Raw genomic sequence first — 22,714 nt, forward strand, 5'->3', positions numbered from 1 at the left:
GGCATTTTGGTTTGACCTGGCCTGTGCCTTTGTCTGTCTGCAGCCTGCAGGACAAAGGCTTGAAGGTTGCTGACAGATGCCCTGGCTGGGCCACGAGGCAGGTTCTGCTGAGGGCAGAGGGGAGGAGGAGGAAGTACACAGAGCAAGGGTCGGAACCCCAATCATCCCTTCGGAGCGAAAGGGCAGGAGAGAGAAGGCCTGTTCTAAAAGGGCTTCAATCTTTACCATTACGTAAGGCCTGCTTCAGGGCTGCCGGTGTGCTAGTGGTCAAATAGTACCACAGCTTCCGGAAAATCTGATTTATTCACATCCTATCAAAATTATATTTGGATCAGATGAAGAGAGGGTAGATTTCAAGGTAACGTATATCTAGCGCAAGCTCCCTCTTCTCCCCCAAACCTACAGACGTTGGAAGTATATCAGAGACCAGTGTGAAATAAGTAAGCCCGTTAAACAAATGAATGGGTGTTTGGACATAGAATAAGCAACTCTTTAAGCCTGTGAAAGTGTCAGCGTCCATATAAAAGATGTGCTAACCAAGGAATCCTTAAATATGCACTGAAGTCTGAACAGTTTGTGAGCACATATTTTACAAATGATATTCTCGTCTTAGATCATTCAGGCTGTCTCTAGCTGGTAAAATTTAAGGGACATTATTATCTCTAGGCTTGTTCTTAATGCTGAATAGCATTATCTTCAAAACCAATTTCTTACAGGCGACTTTGGGTTAGCCAGGGGTGAATTTCTTTTGCAGAATGCATCTGTAAAGAAAACTCTGATTCACTGTACAGCAATCTCTCTGACTGCTCAGAGGTTTGGGTGGAAAGCATGTATTCCTCTAAGCATGGCTACCTGCACAGAGTAGAGACCTACATACAAGCGTGGGTCAGGTAACAGGTTCCAGTGCAGCTGACTTGGGATGCAAAGCCAGAATCGTGGATGAGAGAGAAGAACCCAGCTGTTAACTAGAACATCTGTGGCTTGAACCCCGTAGCAGCTCCACGGGAGAAAGATGTGCTAGTATGCTTTCGTAATGATTTCAGGCTTGGAGACCCTGTGGAGGCAGTTCGACTTTGCAGTTGGAACCAACTCGCCAGCCATGGTTGGAGGCAAAGAGAGCAGCCTGGGTATGAGTGGATTAAGGACCGCCTCTCGGAATGGAGCATGCTCTCTGTACATGGGGTAACCCCTTATTCCATGGATGTGTAAGAGGTGAGGATTTTCTCCATCTAATGCTCATGAGCCAAAAAAAAACCCAACCCCAATGCACTGCTGCTGAGACCATCCCGACTCACGGCCACCTTATACTACCTCGTACATTGGAGGGGTGGGGAGGGGGGCGGTGCTGAGGCTTTACAAAAGCAGACAGTCTCTCTTCTTTCTTCTGTGGAGTGGCTGGTGGGTTCGAACTGCTGACCTTGTGGTTAGCAGCGTAACATGTAACCCACTACTGCCACCAAGGCTCCTTAGTACCTCATAAAGAGTAATGTCGTGAAAGTTTCTTGAATATATGAGTTTATCTCTCAAAATAAATTTTCTATCTTAAAAATACACCTTTGTCATCCTTAAATTTCAACAAAACCCCTTAAATACTGTTTTGGGTGTCAGGGAGCGGCATGTGGTTGGAATAGCATCAGGTGCACCGTTGGGTTTAGGGCTGGAATCACTAGGGGGTGAGTGGGCGGGAAAGTCTCTTTGTGACCTTACCTGGGGATGAGGCTATCCAGAATCACTGAGGCACATGGGGTCAGAACAGTAATAAGGGGTTGAAACCATGAAGTATTCATTATTCAACTCTGAAACACAACTGCTGTATTTAACCTCACTCGCTACCTGGGCCAAAGCATGAATTATTTTTTAAAACTTTTTACAACAGTCTTGCCCAATTATACCTTATTTTTCTTTTTGGTGATAAAGACATTGATTTGTGTTTAATATAAATACTGAAAATGGTATCACAATTTTAATAACTGCCATTGGTACCTGTCTTTACTTCAAGCGTTTTTTATTATCTAAAAAGAACAAAATTGCATGTGTAGAAAAGAAGATACGATTTCTTTATGTTTTATAAACCCACCGGGAGCTAATAGAAACCAATTCCATGGTTCATTCTTTTGTCTAAAATTTTACTTTAGGTAAGAGTTTATCTCTAACCGTGGAAGATGTAAGCTATAAATGAAAAAGATGATTAATTAAGCACTCAAAGAACGTTCCTATCGAGAACATCCACGAAAAACCAACCCTATTGCTACTTTTGGATTTTTGTATTTTCCCAAAGAAATCCAAATATGTAAAACACCAGTAGTTTGCTTATCTTTCAGTTGAAGGAATTCGGTGGAAGACACAATCACACACCCAGACAGACACCGGAAATAGGAACTTTGGGCTACCAGCTTCCTGGGAGCTACCTAGGCCTGCAATGAGCATTTCTTAGTCTTTCTGTGCAGCAGCACCTCCTCGTTTGTCTTTGGGTACTTCCTAGTTCAAGGCCATTGCCTCTGTTGTTCTAATAGCTTGTCAGGATGCACGGTTGTTAAGATGCCAAAGAGGTCATGGCTATGTGGTGCCGCCTGGTTGTCGTCAGATTTTAATAGCCTACATTTCTCAAATGATCTTCTTCTGGTAGGCATCTAATTAAAGATTAAGCCACTCAATTTGAATTTTTATGATTATTTGGCAGGAGAACCGAATACATTCTTTCAATGCACTTTCTCATTTAAAATGATTTTTCATTAATTTGTGTCACACCATGCTTTTTTTGTTCTCAGCAAATAATAGGCTTTAAAAAGACTAATGAGACTAGCCAATGTAAAAGTGAGTGGGTTACATACTATGAGCATTTAAAACGAGGACACACAGCACATGATTTACTCAGGTCTGATAGCAGCCGTGCAAAGCTCCAGAGCAGTACTGGGGCCAGTCTCTTACCTGGGTTGCAATCTGTCAGAAGAGAGCAGATGGAGAGGAGAACTTTAGAGATGGTGAGGGCCGGACTCCAGTTGTCTTTGAGGATGTCCAGGCAGATCACGCCCTGGCTGTTAATATTACAGTGATAGATTCTTGTTCGGAAGGTAACCTAGGGGAAAATGCACACGTGCCATCAATAAACACGTCTCTTATCACCCAAATAATGCAAGGATCACTGGTTGATATGGTCTTAGTTTTTTCCCCCGTAGGCACATGAGACAAGTCAAGAAACAAAAATCACTAGTTTCTTGTTAGGATCAGTTAGGAACTGATTCTGGAGCACAGAAAGCTAAACCCCAACAGTTAAGAACTTGATATTTCACTTCTGATGAAGGGTTCTGGGGAGCCAAATTCATTCATGATAGAGTAATAAGAATGTTTTAGAGCCCCCAATAAAAGTAAACAAACAAGAAAACCCCAAACAAGAGTATATAACAAAGGAAAAACCCCAGAATGTTTTATAAAAGAAAACTGAGTCTGAGCTAGGGAAAACTTCAACATAAAAACCTGAGATTAAGACAATTGACGTTTCCAAGAAGACTTCTGCGGGATTTCAGTTGTTCCAAGAACGTCACACAGACACTAATAAACAAAGACAATCAAATGCTATTCTATGTCACGGCTTTAAAAACATGAAATAGGACATAAGTACAAACAATATACCTAGAACACGACGTTATTTATAACTCATAAACCTCTTCTCCTAAAGTTCCCTATTTTGAATGTGAATGATTAGATCAGCCTCCCTTTTCTTCCGGATAGCTAGATCACCGCTCTACTGTGCTTATGTATTATTTTGAAGCAGGGTCTTAACATTTTAAAAGAAATGTTGCTGGAAAAGTTAAGTCCAGTTTTATAGCCTAGGTAAGCATTGTAATGAGATTTTAATGCTATTTATTAATATCGTGTTTGTAAATCTTGGCAGCTTTGTAAAATTGAAAAAAAAAATTCTTGGTGTTCCCAAGACTACTCTTCTGGAACCCATAGTTCAGAATGGCTCAGAACCAAGACATCCACACAAGGCAGATCTCTGTGGGCCATGCCACCCCAGCAGGGAATCCACACTAGATCGACTTCATGTATACGATTCAAGTCTCACAGCAGGCAGATCCAGAGTGTTCTCTAGATGCCAAGTCCTTGGAACTTCTAAAGAGGACTGTCTTTTTAGCAACCAGATCACCTGACATCCTTTCTCTGTGACATGCTGTGGCCCCTACCACTGCCCAGCAATACCAGTCAACTGGGAAGAAATTACTACCAGCTTTCTTTACAATGCATGGCTGAATTTGCAAGGGGAATTCCCACAGGCCAGGCTTGAAGAGCAAATATTACAGTGAGTCCAAGAGTTGAAAATACAGCTGCTAAGGGTGGAGCCTGGTGAAGAAGGGATGAAGGATGATAGTCAATCTCAATAAAATGAAGGCTTGTGTTTCATTGCTCTTATAGTAAAAGAAAACAAAGCCTTAGGCCTAAATGTGGTAATGAGTTGGAAGTAGGACCCTTGCATAAATTCAGGTCCTCAAACAGCTAGACTTTCAGTCAAGGATGGACTTGAAACGCTGGTCCTTATGTGGGACACAGCAAGGAAACTTGGCAGCGAAAGCCTGGGCTCTGGGGGTGGGGATGGGGTGCACATATATGAACTAAAGGAGAGCACAATGACTTCTTATTAAATCAAACATTATGTTTCAGGTACAGCAGTCCTGGAGGGAAGCCAAGTGGGTTATGCATTGGGCTGCTAACCGAAAGGATGGCCACTGTGGGAACCCATCAGCTACTCCACACGAGAGCGATGAAACTGTTCCTTTAATAGCGGTTCTCAATCTGTGGGTCGTGACCCCTTTGGGGGTCAAATGACCCTTTCACAGGGGTCACTTAAGACCATTGGAAAGCACATATTTCTGATGGTTTTAGGAACCGAGACACCGTTCCTCTATCCATCTCCAGGTGCGTCTGCCAACATGCAGATATGCTGATCTGGTGAGAGAGAAGCTATCTCAACCTTTGCACTGACTTTGGCTTTTTAAGCATACTGTCGCAAAACGTAGCAATGTAATTTACTGTTATTATATTAAGACTGTTACCCATGCTACACCATGCTTCAAGACAAAATTTCATTTATTTGTAATTAGAAATAAATATTTCACAATATATAATTACATATTGTTTGTGTGATTAATCACTATGCTTTCATTATGGTCAATTTGTAACAATGCAATACATCCTGCATATCAGATATTTATATTACGATTCATAACAGTAGCAAAATTACAGTTATGAAGTAGCAACAATAATAATGTTATGGTTGGGGGTCACCACAACATGAGGAACTGTACTAAAGGGTCATGGCATTAGGAAGGTTGAGAACCACTGCTGTAAAGACTTATAGCCTCAGAAACCTTATGTGGCAGATTCACTCAGTCCTTCAGGGTCACTGTGCATAGGAATCCAGTCAACCTCAGTGAGTTGAGTCTTTTGGTTTTTGGTTAGGTTTTAGGTGAGAGCATTGATAGGGGATTGTAAAGAGACAATGAATAATGATCAAATGAACAATTCATCAGGAAAACATATCCATTTGGAATCTGTGGTACTTAACAACATAGCTGAAAACACACAGGCAAAAATCAGCATAATTATATCAATAGCAAATCCATCATCACAGAGGGAGATTTTCACTACACAGCTGCCGATAACTGACAGCTCAACCAGATCACAACTATTAGTAAGGACACTGAAAGCAGGAACAATCAGATTAACAAGATCAAGGATTGTAATCCCGATAAAATTTTACCCTCAATGATTTCTTGCAGGTACACAAGAAACATTCATAAAAACTAACATGTTCTAAGCCACAAAGAAACATGCATCATTTTAAAGAACTGACATGACCACAATGAAAACCAGAGTCTATCAAACACAAGATACAGTCAACATATGTTTGAAATCGGGAAAATGTACTTTTAACTGATCCTGGTATTAAAGAGGAAAAAAAAAATCCAATACATCAATAGCTGAATGACCGTGAAAAAGTTGAGTTGCCAGATAGCAACATTTGTGATTCAGCTAAAGCAATTCTAAAAGAGAAATTTAGTTTAAATGCATAATTTGAAAAGAAGGCATTAAAAAAAAAGCATTTAAAAGACAGTTTAAAAAAGTGCAACAGCTTAATCCCCATCAAAGTAGGGCAAAAGACGATGTGAGCAAAAGCTAACGAAACGGAGAAGACTTAGTGACACTAACATTTATTCAAACAAGTCAGACTCTTATCACTTTATGTACTGAATGATATGATAAAAATATTCTCATGAACCAGGGTAAATGATGAATAGCCTATAATAATGACACTTCAAAAGCGTATCTGACATTGACTGACTACTCTGAATCAGGTACTCCTCAAAACAACCCAGTGAGGACAGTCCGATTATTGCACCTGTTTAAGAAATGAAGGAACGGAGGCACCAAGGGAAAGGACACGCTCACAGTCCCACCGTTTGTAAGCAGTGGAACAAACGCTGAATCGTCACATGGATCCAAGAGTCCATTTTCTCTTATACACTCGTGTTTTCTTCTTCAACTTTTAATTCTGGTATGATTGCAGATTCACATGGTTGTAAGAAATGATACAGGGTGACTCCATAGAACCTCCCAATGATAACATTTTCATGTTGCTGTTGGCCGGGACTCATGGTGATCCCGTGATAACATGTGCTTAACTTGAGTGTCACAGAAGATCCACACTGATCCAACTCATTATGTACATGCATTCATGCAATAGGTACTAAATACGTGTGCTGAGTTTTATGCAATTTTATTACATGTGTATAGTCAGGTGGCTGTTGGATTTTAGTAGCCAAAGCCACCTTCCCAATTTTTCTTTTTTCCTGATTTTCTGGCATCTTTGTTCCTATCGCTACACTTTTGTCATTGCAAGAAAATGATACAGCAAACACCCCTCCCAACGCCGCCAAGCACACCTATCTTACTGTGGTGGAAACAGGCTTACCCAAATACACTTCTCTTCAATAATCTCTCTGTGTACAATTCAGTGATGTTATTTGCTTTTGGAAGTGAAGTCATTCTCACTGTTCTTCTCCAAACCATTCCACCAGCATCACCGTACTGTCCTCCTAAACGTAAATTCTCTTTCCCACCTGTTAACCACTAATAATCTTTGCTTTCTCTATATTCACTTTGTTTCATGTCAGTGAGATCCTAGGAGTATTGGGGGCTCATTGTCTCATACTGGCCTTCTCTGCTGTGATAGAACACTGCGCTACCATTGAGGAGAAGGGGCTACATGTGCTGGTGACCCACTGGTGAACGATGAACCTACTGGCGGCTTGTGCATCAGACCCACTCACGGTATTAACAGCACACACACTTGTTTCGATGGGGTGGGCACTGGGTCCCGATAAGAACATCTTTGTTCTTGTGGAGGTGAGTGACATTCACAAGCTTAGCACACACTGGTGTATCCAAGGCACATAGCCTGTGTTGCGAATGAGAGTGTCCCTGGAACAGGCTCCCGGAGCTCAAGCGGCAGGTCCCCAATGACAGTATCTTTCTTTCCCTCCTCTTGGTAGAGCCCAGCTGATCAGGCTGGGTTTGTGGCAAAGGCCCCAGACCTCCCGTCGGTTGCTGTGTCAGTGGAAACAAGAGATTCCCAGGTGTGCATCCCATGATCGGTCTGACAGGCATTGGAGGAATGACCCATCATGTCTCTCCAGCTCTGGCGTTCTGTGACTTTGCTGAGACATTTGTCTCCCAACAGGAGGACCACTGAGGACCAACGTGCTCAGCGTGTGCACCCAGGATTCTTGGCACAATAGCTGCCATGGAGAAGTCAAGCCCTTCCTCCCACATCTCCAGACCGATTGCCTGGCTGCAGTGGTCAGGAAGCACCAGGACCACCAGCCATTACTTTTGCTGTGCACCAATTGTCTGGACAATTCCCATGCTGTATGATTTCCTTGAGCTCCTAGGTTCTGCATGGATCAATAGTTTGTTCCTTTTCATTACTGAGTATTTTTCCATGGCAGCACTCATTTAATGCCACCAAGTTGATGCTGACTCCTAATGACTCTAAAGACTCCTGCCTCTTTACAGGAGTATGTTATAGTTGGGTTTATTGTGCCAACTAGGCCAATGGGAATATGTGGGTGGCGTTTGGTTGGGTCACAGCTTGATTGGAGGATGACGGAGATAAATTAAGACAGTCGGCATCTCATCTCCTTCTTGCTCCCTGGTGATTGGACCAGCATGCTGCTGCTTTAGCTAGTTCTCTGCTTCAACCTGTGTGCTATACTACCTGTGGGCCAAGCAACCCTTGGGTTGTGTCTCTAGAGCAGTGGTTCTCAACCTTCCTACTGTCGCAATCCTTTAATACTCATGTTGTGGTGGCCCCCCAACCATAAAATTATCTTCGTTGCTACTTCATAACTGTCATTTTGCTACTGTTATGAATTGGTAGACACCTGTGAAAGGGTTGTTTGACCCCTAAAGGGGTCGCGGCCCCCAGCTTGAGAACCACTGCTCTAAAGCTTTCCAGACCTGCTTCGCCATGCTGCTTGAACTTAAGGCTGGTAGATCTTGTCACTGTCCTTCTTCTTGAGGAGTTCTCTGCTAATTCTGGGCTTCTTCCCTCTCCATATGAAGTTGGTAATCAGTTTTTCCATTTCTTTGAATAAAGATGAGGGTAATTGTATCGGGATTGCATTAAACTTATATAGTGCCTTTGGCAGAACTGCCATTTTGACTATATTGAGTCTTCCGATCCATGAGCATGGGATATTCTTCCATTCGTTGAGGTCTCCCTTCGTTTCTTGTAGTAGTGTTCTGTAGTTTTCCAACCTTTATTGAGTTTTATAAGAGAAAGAAACGTCACAGTCTTTTTCCAGAGGGACCGTATGGTTTTACATTCTGAACAGCAATGTATGAGCGATTCGGGGCCAGTGTCCTTGCTGGCATTCAGTGTTGCCACCATGTTTGATCTGGACCATTCTGATAGGGCGCAGTTCTACCCCACTGTGGCATGAATTTGCATTTCTCTAATTGCTAGAGATGCTCAGTACTTTTTCATGAGCTCATTTGCAATCTGGATAGTTTCACAAGCGAAACATTGTTTATGTCTTTTGTCCATTTTCTAATAGGATCTTTTCTGTACTGCTCTGTAAATGGGGATGCATACTTCATTAGGCGTAGAGTTGGACAGAAAATAATAAGGCATGAACCGGTCAGCAAGATTTCCTGTGGATCCTGGGGGTAAGTTTCACAGGGCGGCTAACAAAGGATCTATTTAAGTGGTGTCAGTTGACATCTATCCTGACAGACATTCGTGAATTAAAGAGGCAGACTGGCTGTTCTTACATGGCGGGACGTTGGAGATTCACACAAACATCACCTCTGAAACCTGAAAACAATGTATGGTCCCAGAGTCTGAAGAAGCATCACACATACATCTGTTGTAATAAAGGTTACAGCCTCTTCAGGGCTCCTTGATCAAGTTTTTGTCCTTCTACTTCCACACTTGCTACTTGACCACCGCATCAAACTGTGACCCACTTGGGAAAGTACCGGATATCCTTGAGTATAAGCCGACCCGAATATCAGCCAAGGCACCTAATTTTACCACAAAAATTGCATAAAAATGTGACGAAAAACTCGGCTTATACACGAGTATCTATGGTACTTTCTTTCAACCGATGTCACATGCAGAGCTTGTGACACAGAATGAGCCCCCTGTTGGTGAAGCACATGTGAACCCATCATAGGCTGGTGCTCAACCAGGCAAGTGTCTCTCAGGGGCTCTAGCATCTTACCGTTCTTTACAGTAAAGAGGCACCTAGGAAACTGCAGCGACCATCCTGAGAAAGCAGAAGGATCGTCAGCATTTTTCTATCCCATAATGCACCTCGCTAAACGGCCCCACTCACTGCACAGACAACAAAGCAATTCTGACTCACGGTGTCCTCTGGGAAAGAGTCGAATTGTCCCTGTGGGTTTCTGAGGCGGAATCTTTACAGGAATAACAAGCCTCGTCTTTTTCCCCTCAAAGGGGCTGGGGGTTTCAAACTGCTGACCTTGCGGGTAGCAGTGCACCCCATAATCTGTTATACCACTACAGCTCGTTCACATTGTTCTTCAGGTTAGGATTATGCCAGGAGAGAGTCCATACAGTCAGAAATAGAAAATCATCAACACGTTTTCAGTGTTGCTAGTCACTACTTCAAACGCGAAAGAGAAACTGGAGACTGTTGTTGGCACCACTGTCACATCCTTCAAAATGGAAACTATAATCAAGGCAAAAGTTCATGAGTAAGGGCTCCTGACACAACCAGTACTCTCTCCCACGCCCCACCGACACACCCAGGGGCAGCACTCTCCGCTTTCTTGCTCAGGTAGCTGGGCATCTATGTATCTACTGTTCATCCCCTGCCCCCTCTGACGAAGAAGTCCATGGTAGAAAGCGAGCAGAAAGCATGTTCCATCCCATCGCAGGCATTACTACCCACTGACTTGCGTGCGTTCTACCACGTACGCCTGTACTTGCATTGACAGCTGTAGACTGAAGCCAGGTTCACTAACTGATGTCTACCAGAGTAGCTATCATTCCTCAAGGAGAGGTGAAGCTCAGATGATTTTGAAAGATCGAGAAGAGAGCATATTTTATCAATTTCTGTACAAAATGAACATTTAAAGGCAGTTTAGATGTAGGGAGAAACGTGTCTGGAATGGCTAATTCCCAGGTGACTCTGGACGAGAAAGGTTTTACTTTAGGGGTGATACACAAACACTCCACACAAATGGGTCTCTAGACATCAGGGGTGCAGAACTAAGACACTATATGGGTGGAAAGAGGCCAGTGGGTGGGGAGAAGAGTATACCCTGCACCTTACATGGCCGACAGGGTGATGGGAACAATCTTGAGATGGGAGGCTTAGCCTGAGTGACTTGGGAAAGCCCACATCACCAACTGGCTCTGTAAGGAGGACGGGGGAGGGCGGACGGCAGTCAGCAGCAGGACGTGAGGATGGAGGGGAGGGCTGGAGTGACGGGAAGGCTGAGCCCTGAGCAAAGCAGCACAAGCTCTCTCCCCGAAAAACCAAACTCACTGCCACTGAGTTGATGCTGACGCACAGGGACCCTACAGGGCAGGGAAGGCCCGTCCCTGTGCGTTTTCCCGACTGTAACTCTTTAGAGCCGGTCAAAGGCACATCGCTCTCCAGGGAAGCACTCATTCTCCAGAAGCTGAATGAAGTAAGGAAGCAGGTTTTCCTCCGAAGTCCCTAGCAGAAGTCAAGTCAGCTGACACACCGAGTTTAGTTTTCTTATTTCTAGAACTGCGGAATGGTCATTTTCTGTTGTTTTCAGCAGTTGAGTGTGTGGTATCCATGACAGCAGGGAGAGGAAGCAATTAAGACATGCATATGAGGGGCTTCAAAAAGTTCACAAATCGAAAGGTCAGTTTTTTTTTTTACCCATGAACCTTTTGAAAGTCTCCTTGTCTAGATTTCCCAAGTGCTTTGTTTGCTACTTTTCCTCAAAGAACCTTAAGATGAACCGCCCTATTCCAGTGCCTTCCTTTAAAGGAAAGACTTAGAAAGACTCCCCAACGCGCCTCGTGTGTTTCACGGGGCACTGGAAAGTGCTAAGTAGTGACTGAGCTCAGACTAGCTGTTTTGCTACCCCAAGTCTCCAGTGCCTGACGCAATGAGAGAAAACTAGATGATTGCTTAGGCCCATTGCATCTCCAAGGTCCAAGAGTTGTATTGCGGGAAGAAATCCAAGGGGGGCCCCTTCAGATAACCTGTGGAACAAGTTCATTATCTTTTCATTCCATTTTCCCATGAACTTTTTGAAGTCGCTGACAAATGGGAGTTTGAAAGTTAGCTGGACTTGGGAATAGATGGAATCCTGAATTTGCGCAAACCAGTTAACGTCTCTGGGATTCAGTTGTCCCATTTGTAAGGTGAGGAAAACAACAGCTATATCCACAGTGCCAGTGGGACAGAAGCGCACAAGTTCTAGTCTCATGCTCGGCCCTCTGCAGGAACTTGGTGTGGCCTCCACCCTTCTCCCTCCCTTTCCATTCTTAGTCACCTGGCACTTAAAACAAGTCTGTTTTGTACCACCCACTGTTAACAGGGTCTAGGCAATACTCCACACACAGAGAAAGAAAGGAGTAGAGATCTGAAAACAAAGAACTCACTTCCATTGAGTTGATTCTGATTCATAGTAACCCTATAAGGACAGAGTAGAATGGTCCCTTTGGCTTTCTGAAACTGCCACTCTTTTTGGGAGTAGAAAAGCCTGGTCTTTCTCCCTGGGAGCAGCTGGTGGTTTTGAACTGCTGACTGTGCCAATAGCAGCCCAACGTATAGCCATTACGCCACCAAGGCCCCGAGGAGTATAGTGGAGAAGAAAATGGTTGAACTATATAGTTTTGTTAAATTGATTCCACACATTTCTTTTGGAAATTGTTCTACGGCAACATACGTCCTCCAAGTGGAAAACTAATTCTGATACTCACATTACAGAATGATTATTAAAAATTAACTATAAAAAATGCAACAAGATACAACTAAAGAGAACGATGACACATTGTTAAAAATGTGTTAAAAACTGTCAGTGAACAAGTTGTTTGGAAACTGTCAAATGGGAACCTAATTTGCTGTGCAAAGTTTGACCGTAAACACAAGAAAATACTATTAAAAAGTAATGGTATAATGACGCCTTCTATTTTGCACATAACTGCCACTTTTTCTCAAAAATATTTTGATCAGTAGACAAGTGGTACTGTACTTTCACTGAGGAAATGTGCGCTCTAATAAACACTTTTCCACAGAGACCCAGAAAGGAAATATTTGCAGCCTCTGTGCCGTGCACCGGTGAATCATGTGACAAAGGTCCACCAAAAGCAGCAGTGAACATCATTCACAAGGCCCTGCGTTTTGGCTACCTGTCAAACTGTGGGTGAACAGGTGCTTAGTGCACATGTAAAACAGTCAGTTCCAACCTCTCGTGAGATTCCAAGCGATCTTTTCTTCAAACTGAATTAAGAGCATGGTACCAACAACACACATGCCTTCAAAGTTTTGTTCCTCATGATTCGTGACATAATAAAAACAGGAAAAACTCACTGTATGTGGGCGAGGGGACTCACAAATTCTGAAGTGACTCTAAGAAATCCTCATGCCCACGGCCAAGGATGCCGACTCACGTTGACCCTGTGTGGGATCTCTGACAGCTTCACCTTTCTTGAAGCAGCTGGTGGGTGTGAACTGAAGGCGTGGGGGTTAGCAGTGCAACGCTTACCCTATAGCACCACCAGTTTACACATCAGCAGATCAAAACGAAAACCAAACGAGAAATAAACAGACAACCCCCCCCACTCTCAAAAGGAAATATATTTGGGCTTACATAACTGAAAGTGAAAAAGTTAAAATAATGCTTAGATGACATCTAGCCAGCTACTGAGAAGAGAAACGGCTCATATTTGCAGGGGACAGTAACTTTTTCCTCAAAGCATTCAAGTACAATTTAAACGGCAACAAAATACAAGTCTTTTTAATAAAGAAATTTGCATTTCAAAAGTCAGTCTCAATTTTTTCCAAGTAGGAAGTGGACAAACAAACACAAGTGCTGGGTACATTCCCGCGCACCGTGGCACCGCATGAACACAGTAGAGCTGCCACACAGGCTCTCCGAGGCTGTGCACCTTAACAGAAGCAGGTTGTCGCATCCTTGTCCTGTGGAGTCCCTGGCGACCTTAAACCGCCAACCTCTTGGTTAGCAGAAGGTGCTCAACCACTGGGACACCAGGGCTTCCTGTTCAGTAATTTCACATCTTACCCAGTTTCTGAAAGCCCAGTTCATATAGAATGTTCTGTGAATAAGATTCACATTTTCTTTACACTTGCCTGTTCCTTTTTGTGAGCAGCCTTTGGTGGCCTACCGGGCGCTCACCACAAGGGTCTGTCCTTGGTAACCACCAGCCACTCGCTGGGAGCAATCTATTCTTGCGCAGATGGACAGTCCTGGGCAGCTCTAATCTGCGCTCTGTCCTTGAGGGGTGCTGCAGGCCCGAACAGATGGCAGTGAGTGGGGTTCTGTCCTGGTGACTTGTTCGTTCGTTGTATTTTCCGTTCTATCCTTCCTCTCGACACAAGCATCTGACAGCCCTTTTCATTTGTTTTATTAGCTCAAGTTTCAAGAATGAAAACGCGGCTGATTTTTCCTCATGGGAGATTATATCCATGTGTGGACTGTCATTTCGGAGTTCATTCCCAGGGAAGCGTGTTTATTTTTCTAGACAAGTCCCGCATGCCTGAGATTGGGAAGTAGTTTCGCATATGCTTTTTCGTAGGCTTCTGACTTTGAGATCAGATGGCATCGTGTTGTAATTAGGTGTTCATCTGACTCACGGCCACCGCAAGCACAGCGACAGGACATTTTGCCCGGCCCTCCATTTTGCCTGGTCATTAATGAATGGCCAATTCCTGTGATCGCCCGCAGAGAGGGCTGCTATGGCTCAGAGGGCTTTCCCTGGCTGAATTTCAGATCACCTGCCCTTGCGCCCAAGGAGCCCTGGTGGCAGTGCTTATGCGTGGGGCAGGGTCAGCAGTTTGAAACCACCAGCTGTTCTGAGAAAGACGGGGGTGGGTGGCTGGGTGGGGTTCTACCCGGTCCTGTAGGGTCACTGTGAGTCGGCATCGACTCGATGGCCGTGGTTGGGCTTGGTTTTCAGGCCTTTCTTCCTAGTTCATCTTAGTGGAGAAGCTGGGCTGAAACCTGCTCAGCATCAGTCACACAGGCTCCCTGGCAGACAGATGGGTGATGACTGTGCAGGAGGGGCGCCGGCCAGGGCTCTAGCCTGGCGAGACTTCCACCACTCACCCAGAGTGCCTATGACGTGGTAAAAACACGGAAGCCTGAACCAGCTCAAGCAACGCTTGCTGGGCTTGTACACAGAGATCTCCTTCCCCAAATCAATCTTAAAAAGCAAGCCATGGAAATGTAGCATCTGACGTTCCTAGGGGTACAGCGTCACAACGTGAAGGCTTGAGAGGCTGGGGGTGGGGGAGGGTGGCAAGGGCCAGGACTCGAACCCCAGAACAGCTGTTCTTGAACACCGAACGTCAAGCCGTTATGTGGGGCAATGTTGAGCCAACACTGCTTATTTATTAATTAGTGCTGTACAGGGAAGACACGACATAACAGATGTCTAGTGAACCCGCACCTCCAAGGCAGGCTGACGCTGTCCTGCTTTCTGACTGCGAAAGTGCCCCCCACACAACCACAATTAATTAAGAAGCACAACAGCTGAGATGCTTAATGGATTTCATGTAAAGTGCCTAACAAATGACCGAGCCTGTGACGCTTGCTGTTAAATTGAAGGCAGCGACATAAACACAGGCAGAAGGCGAGAAGGCGCACCTCCTTCTTCATCTCTGTAAACATCTTTTATGGGTCGCACACTACCCAAGTCACGTCAGATCAGATGTCGTCTATTTATGGCTTTGCTAAATGTACAATGGGAATAATATACAGGCTTCTTTCATGCTCTGGGCAAGAAGCAATCATTTCATGCCTGCAGACATACGAAGTGGCAGTGATTTATCTTAAGAGATGAATACTTCAGTACGCACACAAAGGGATACACAGCGCTTGTCATAACAAGAAAGACAAGGCAATTTGGGTTTTCATATAGCCCACGACAGGATGGAAATAAACTATATTTTAGCACTGTCTAAAATGGAACCGTGACTAAGTGCATTAATGGAATGGTAAATAATAGTGCTTACAGAGCTGGCCGGATGCCTGCAAAGAGAGACGAAACGCGACATTCTTTGGAAGTTGCAGAGAGTTTAAGAAGCACTATAGCTATGCCCAGGCTCCACATGCATTACCAGAGAGGGTAAGGGTACCACTTTCCCTCAGAGTAGACTAGGGCGTTTACAAAGACTGCATGTATCGCACCCGAAGTTGTAGGCAAAACTCAGCTAACAATTATGCAGTGCGTATGTGCCAGGTACTGTTTGACGTTAATTCCATATTTAAGTAATTTGCATAATCTAATCTTCACATTCACCCTGCAAAGTATTTCCTTCCACTTTTATAGGGCTGCTATGAGTCGGCATCAACTCAATCAATGGTGCTGAGTTTGGTTTGGGCTTGAACAAGTGACGAAACCAATACAGGCTTAGAAGAACTCCCAAACCCACTTGAGGCTATTCCAATGCTAAATAAAGAAGTTACCAGGAGAAGGGAAATATGAAATGGACTACCACAAACCCAAATACACACACTGGGGAAAATACACAACCCCTCTTCTTAAAGAGTTTACTGACAATGACGGGGAACAAAAACCCGTGAAGAACGTAGAGAAAATGACACGTGAAGGCTCCACTTGCACAATTTGACGTTAGAGCGCAGAGTTAATGATATAGGGCTCTCACAGCTTTCTAAGATAGGACTCTCACAAAAATGGGGATACATGTAAACTGTTCAGCAAAGAGAAAAAAAACACTTAATGACAGTCATTGTTATCACTGTTCTTATTATAGCAACTGACTTATCTGTGACATTTATGAAAATAATTTTAAAAATCGAATCAGTAAAAACAGAAGCAAAAAGCAAACCTCAAACCATACAAATCAAAACAACCATGAAAACCTTCTATTTTGACATGATGTAAAAATTGTCACACCAAGGGCTCCAGTGGAATGCGGGTGTGTGAGAATGATGAAGTCAACATATGTACTAATGTGCTGGATACAAATGACATATGTACAGATTGTGATGAGTTGTATGAGCCCCTAATAAAATGATTATTTAATTAAAAAAAAAAAGCAGAACAGCCAAAAAAAATTGTCACTTGCTGTTTGTCTAATTTTTAAATAATTAAACCTTAGCATTTATCAAATGCTCAAACTCACTGCTATCGAGTTGATGTTGAAGCACTGTGACCCAAAAGGACAGGTTAGAATTGCCCCTGGGAGTATCCAAGACTAACTTTAAAAAAAATTTAATCATTTTATTGGGGGGCTCTTATAAATCTTATGACAAGCCATCACTCAATTGTATTAAGCACACTTGTACATATGTTCCCATCAGCATTTCCAAAACATTTTCTTTCTACTCGAGTCCTTGTTATCAGCTCCTCTTTATTTTCCCTCCCTCCCCCAGCCTTTCCACCCTCGTGAATCCTTGAATGACTATATATCAATGTTGTTACTTTTTGTCTTACACTGTCCGTTGCCGAGCCTGTAACTCTTCACGTGAATTGAAAGCCCTGTCTTTCTTCCGAGGAGCAGCTGGTGGTTTCAAACTTCGGAACTTACCGATCACCATGCCCGTCACCACTACACAACATGCTAGTGAATATTATTTAAAGACCTGTGATGAACAGATGCGTTTGCTTGCTCAAGGTAATTGCACTCTAAACGAACACTAATCAGGTCGCCTCCTTAACATGTAAAAAGGGCACCTGTTACTTTTATTAAGGACTGGCATTTCTAAAACCAGCTATGACTGACACTGTGCGGTGGTCTGAACTAAGAGCAGCAGATATCGTGTAAGATTTCTCTATAAGAGAATATGATGGCAAGGAACTCATTCAGTCAAGCAAAAGATAAGCATTTTTTTCCTACCTAGCACTTACCCTTGAGATTGCACTGATTCTGGATTGTCAGGCCCCCATTTTTAATGAATGACCATGAATCTATACTCTTGGTAAGAAAATAATGCACATAAATGGTCAGAAAATAAGACTGATGCTAAGTCAGGTGGAGTGGGTGTTGAATGATAAGCTAAGCTGCTGTTCCTCTATCCAGTACTAGGATGAAAACAGTGTTTTCAACATAATGCTCTAAATATCCTAGTTTGGTGAGTAGCGACTGGGGTCTGAAAAGCTAAAAAGCCATCTAAGATATAACTATTGGTCTCTTTCTGTCTGGAGCAGGGGAGAGAAAGTGAAACCAAACATTCAAGAAGAAATAAGTTTACAGGACTAACCAGCCTCTTCAAGCCTGAAACCAGAAGGACTAGATGGTGCCCCGCTGCCATCATCACACAGAGGCTCTGGCCTGGGACACATTAGGAGGTACTTCTAAAATGGGAGGAAAATGTAGAACAGAACACAAGTGCATAAAAAACAGACCTCACTGGCTGCACTGATAAGAGACAAGAGGACCCGAGAGAAGATTGCCCTATTAAGATAGAATCTTTGGTCTGAAACGGAAGTCACTTCCCAGAGGTCATCTTCAGCCAAGTAACGGATTAGATACCAACATAAACAACACCTGTGAGGAACATGCCCCCTTACCAGTCAACTACACAAACGCAAAGGCAAGGAGGCTGGGGGGTGGGGAGGAGGGCAGGGATCAATGGATTTTTGTACAGTCCGTGCAACGGGAATCTAAGATGCTGTAAATGTTCACGTAAAACAAGGTGGGAAAAAAAAGAAAGAAAGAAAAAAGATTGGTTCGGGTTCCTCAAGTGCTCTTTTAGTACTGAGGGATAGCTTCAGTTGTATTTGTATCTAATGCGCATTACATAGGCTTCGGGTCCCTGACATTTCTATGTCACGTGGTGTTGCTCTTTCCTCTTCCTTTCTCCCGCCCTTCCTCTTCATTTGCTCACAATATCATTTTTGCCGCCGCTCCACGATTGTGGACATCATTTTCCTCATCTATTTCGGTCTTCTAGGTTATTTTATTTCATTCAAGTGCCAGGGCTTCTAAATCCTGTTGTCCTAGACTGATCTCTCCGTCTCCAGTATAGTTGGAAAGACTATAGCAGCAGCCAACAGATCAAACAACACACTGCACTGGGCACATCTGCTGCACAAGACCCTCTTTAAAGTTTTGAAAAGCAAGGATGCTACTTTGAGGACTAAGGTGCTCCTGACCCAACCCCTGCTAAGCACGTGAAGGTTGGCCATGGAATACAGAAGACTCTAGAAGAAGCGATGGTTTAAATTATGGTGCTGGCAAAGAATACTGAAAATACCAGGGACTGCCAAAAGAACCAACAAATCTGCCTTGGAAGAAGTGCAGTCAGAAGGCTTCTTGGGGACAGGGATGGCGAGACTTTGTCTCATGTTCTCTGGACATGTTGTCAGGAGAGATCATCCTGGAGAAGGGCATTGTGCTCGGTAAAGTGGCACACTAGTGAAAAGGAAGAAAACCTTCGATTAAATGGATTGGCACCGTGGCTGCGTCCATGTAAGAACAACTGTGAGGCTGGCCCAGGGCTGGGCAATGTATCGTTCTAGCTTACAGCTGCTGTGAGTGTGAATCGACCCGAGTGCATCTAACAACAACAACAACAACAACAACAGACCAGAGTACGCCTCTGCTCCCCCGGGGTTTCCAACAGCTGATCTGTCAGAAGCAGATCTCCTCGCCTTTCTTCTGCGGTGCCCCTGGCTGGACTCCAACCAGCCACGTCTCTGTTCACAGTTGAGAGGATTAACAGTTTGCACCACCCAAGGATTTCCTCTGTAGACTGCAGGTAAACCAGTTTAAGACAGTGTGCAAAAAAGTATCTGATAGAAACAAAGTATCTGATAGAGGGCAAAGGTTAGAAGGGAGTCATGAGGGGTGGGGTGGGGTGGGGTGGGAGGGAAAGGGAAGCTAAACAGCTGTGTGGGAATAAAGTACTTCTCGTTTCCTAATGCTCTATTCCTGCCACCTAAACCTCCTATCCCTAAAAGAAATCTGAAGTACTTCCCCTCCTCCCATCATGTGCAGCAGTCGTCTTGATATTGTAGCAAACTGGCTGCTGCAGCACAGCAACAAATGTTACTGTCTAAAAGCAAACAATTGCACCATATGTGGCTCTTAAAATAAACAGTGCCAACTTCACTTTATAAAATGGATAGCTCTAAATATAAAACGGGATTCCAGAGATGAATTCACCCAGACAGGTTAGCAATGAATATCTGCTTACAAAGGAAACACATTGATGCAAGATCCTTCAAGATCGGGATTATATGGGATGCTGATTTCCGGCCTCTCTGGAGAGTAGGGTGCCAACACTTGGGGGTTTAATAAATAAATGAACTGGAAAAGTATAGACTATTTACATTTGAAAGGGGGCCATGTGCACTGTTAAGTTAAAATGATAACTGAGTGAGTGAGAACCTTCAATGATCTAGCGTGTTTGGGTTTACAGGGCCTGAGCGCACATGCACATGCACACGCATGTACCTGTAGGCAGATGTGTACAGCTGACAGATATGTGCTGCTTTGCTATTCTAATTTTTATCTTGAGCAACTTTCAAAGTCATATGATGAATAATTTAGTCAGTAAGGATTATAACCATCTCAAATATTAATTGTTGATTTAGAATTAAGAATATTTCATTAATCCTTCAAATTAGAAATGAGAGCTGATAAAAATTCTGGAGTTATAGCATCTCCCTACATTGTGTCTGCTTCAAATGAAGTTTTCCAAATAATTAAAAATCTGAAATGTTATGGGGCAACTGACTATTAAACAGTGTCCCCTCCAATCTTCCAAAAGAAGACTCGTGCTCTTCTGTTCGCTGAAAGCCAGTATGGGTCAGTTTTCATCATTGCTGTCCTTTGGTGGTCAGAACTGTTTACGGATATAAACGAGGATGAGGAAATCAACCTTTTATTGCAGTAAAATTAACATATCCTCACAGTAAGAAGGTGATGGGTACCAACACATAGTTAAGTTCTAAGATTTTCAATGCTCATGGAAGCAATAGCCAAAAAAGATTAATGATGCATTCTATTGGGTAAATTTGCTGCACAAACCACTTTAATGTGTTGAGAGCAAGAAACTAACTTTGAGAACTAAGACACACCTGACCGAAGCCATGGTATTTTTAATTGCCTTATAGGCAAGTGTAAGTTGGACATTAAATAAGGTAGACAGCAGAAGAACCAATGCATTTGAATGATGGTGCTAGCAAAGAATACTGGAAGTACCACGGACAGCCAAAAGAACAAACACATCTGCCTTGGAAGAAGTTAAGGCCAGAATGCTCCTTAGAGGCAAGAACGGCAAGATTTGGTATCTCGTACTTTGGACATGTTGTCAGGAGAGACCAGTCCCTGGAGAAGGCCATCAATGCTTGGTAGAGTAGAGGGGCAGCGAAAAAGAGGTAGGACCAAATGAGATGGATTGACACAGGGGCTGCAACAATGGGCTCAAACACAGGAACAATTATGATGATGGCACAGGATCAGGCGGTATTTTGTTCAGTTGTCCACAGGGTGGCTCTGAGTTGGAACTGCCTTAAAGGCATCTAAGAACAATATAGGTTTCTCAACAATCAGGTCTCTCAACACTCAGCAGATGGATGGTTGGATTTGCCTTCTTAGGTGTGATACATCTCTCAATTAATGAGATTATTTTCTCAGGTGTGCACTTAATATGTTACCATCATTTTATCCCATGACTGACCGCTTTTTGACCTGGTTAAATATAATTATATCCCTAACTGACTATGAAAATCAATTCACGAAACAGGTCAATGAAGAACTATACCAAATAAATGATGGTCTGCTATACTGTTTCAGGCTTTTACGTCTCTCCAAGTAGTATACTTCTGAGTAGCTATTAGAAAGACTCCACTCGAAATCTCTGAATCTGCCTGATTTTCCACGGAATTGGAGTCATTCAGCACTCACTCTCCCACGGATCTCTCCACCTGTCTCAGCACCCCACCCTGGCCCACACTGACTTCTGAGTAGTCTTCAGGCTGGGTGTCACCACTGACCTCAACCTTATTGCTTACTTGACCCATCGCACTCTCTAGCATCTTCAATCTTTCTCTTAGTAGTGGCTACCAGACTTGCACTATGCCTATAAACAGCCTGTGATTTCTCATATGCAGAAGTGATGCTGATCCAACTTCCCACAAACTACCTATTTGTCTGGGTACATACTCGATCAACTTATAAGTGAATTCCTATACACAGAGCCCAGATGTCTTATCAATGGAGTTGAGAGAACATATATTTTAAATCAAATACCAATCAAGATACAGAATCACTAGTGGGTGGTTTCTCAGTGAACTCTTGATATGACAACGGTTTTGTTCGGTGTGTGTATGTAACACACGCACACGGTTAAAAATAATGGACGGTTTCTCTGCTCAGCGACGTAGATAACTAGAAAGACTATTGCCACTCTTGCAACAATAAAAAAACTGGATCTATGGCAAGTTAACTTTTCTTTTTCTTTATAATAAATCACTTTATTGGGGCTCTTACAATTCTTTTAACAATTCACACATCAATTGTAACAAGCACATTTGTACATATGTTGCCACCATAATTTATAAAACCTTTTCTTTCTACTTGAGACCTTGGTAACAGCTCCTTTCCCCCTTCCCTCCAGAACCCTTAATAATTTGTTATTTTTATTTTCGTATTTTACACCGTCCACTGTCTCCTTTCACCCACGTTTCTGTTGTTCATGCCCACCCCCCGGGGGTGTGTGTGTTATACGGAGATCATTGTGACCTGTTCCCCCTTTCTCTCCCTACCTTCCCCCTAACCTCATGGTATCGCTATTCTCATTATTGGTTCTGAGGGGGTTATCTGTCCTGGATTGTGTCGAGAGCTCTTATCTATACCAATGTATTTGCTCTGCTCTAGCCAGATTTGAGGTACAACTGGGGCCATGATGGTGGGGGTGGGGGGCTGAGGGGACAGGGTCGGGTAGAAGAAGCATTAATGAACTAGAGGAATGTTGTATGTTTCAT

General features: G+C 43.4%; 1 protein-coding gene across 1 annotated transcript in view; it reads right to left on the minus strand.

Moving 5' to 3' along the window:
• The window catches only part of UBE2E2 (ubiquitin conjugating enzyme E2 E2), a 343,460-nt gene that overhangs the window by 49,680 nt on the left and 271,066 nt on the right, over window positions 1-22,714 (minus strand). Inside the window, exon 5 of the mRNA XM_030887671.2 lies at window positions 2,929-3,076. Coding sequence (XP_030743531.2) covers window positions 2,929-3,076 — 148 coding nt within the window. The remainder of the gene's footprint in view (window positions 1-2,928; window positions 3,077-22,714) is intronic.

Source organism: Echinops telfairi, unplaced genomic scaffold (assembly GCF_000313985.2).
Source record: "Echinops telfairi isolate 266 unplaced genomic scaffold, ASM31398v2 ScPeMD7_7420;HRSCAF=8458, whole genome shotgun sequence".
NCBI classification, from domain to species: Eukaryota; Metazoa; Chordata; class Mammalia; order Afrosoricida; family Tenrecidae; genus Echinops; species Echinops telfairi.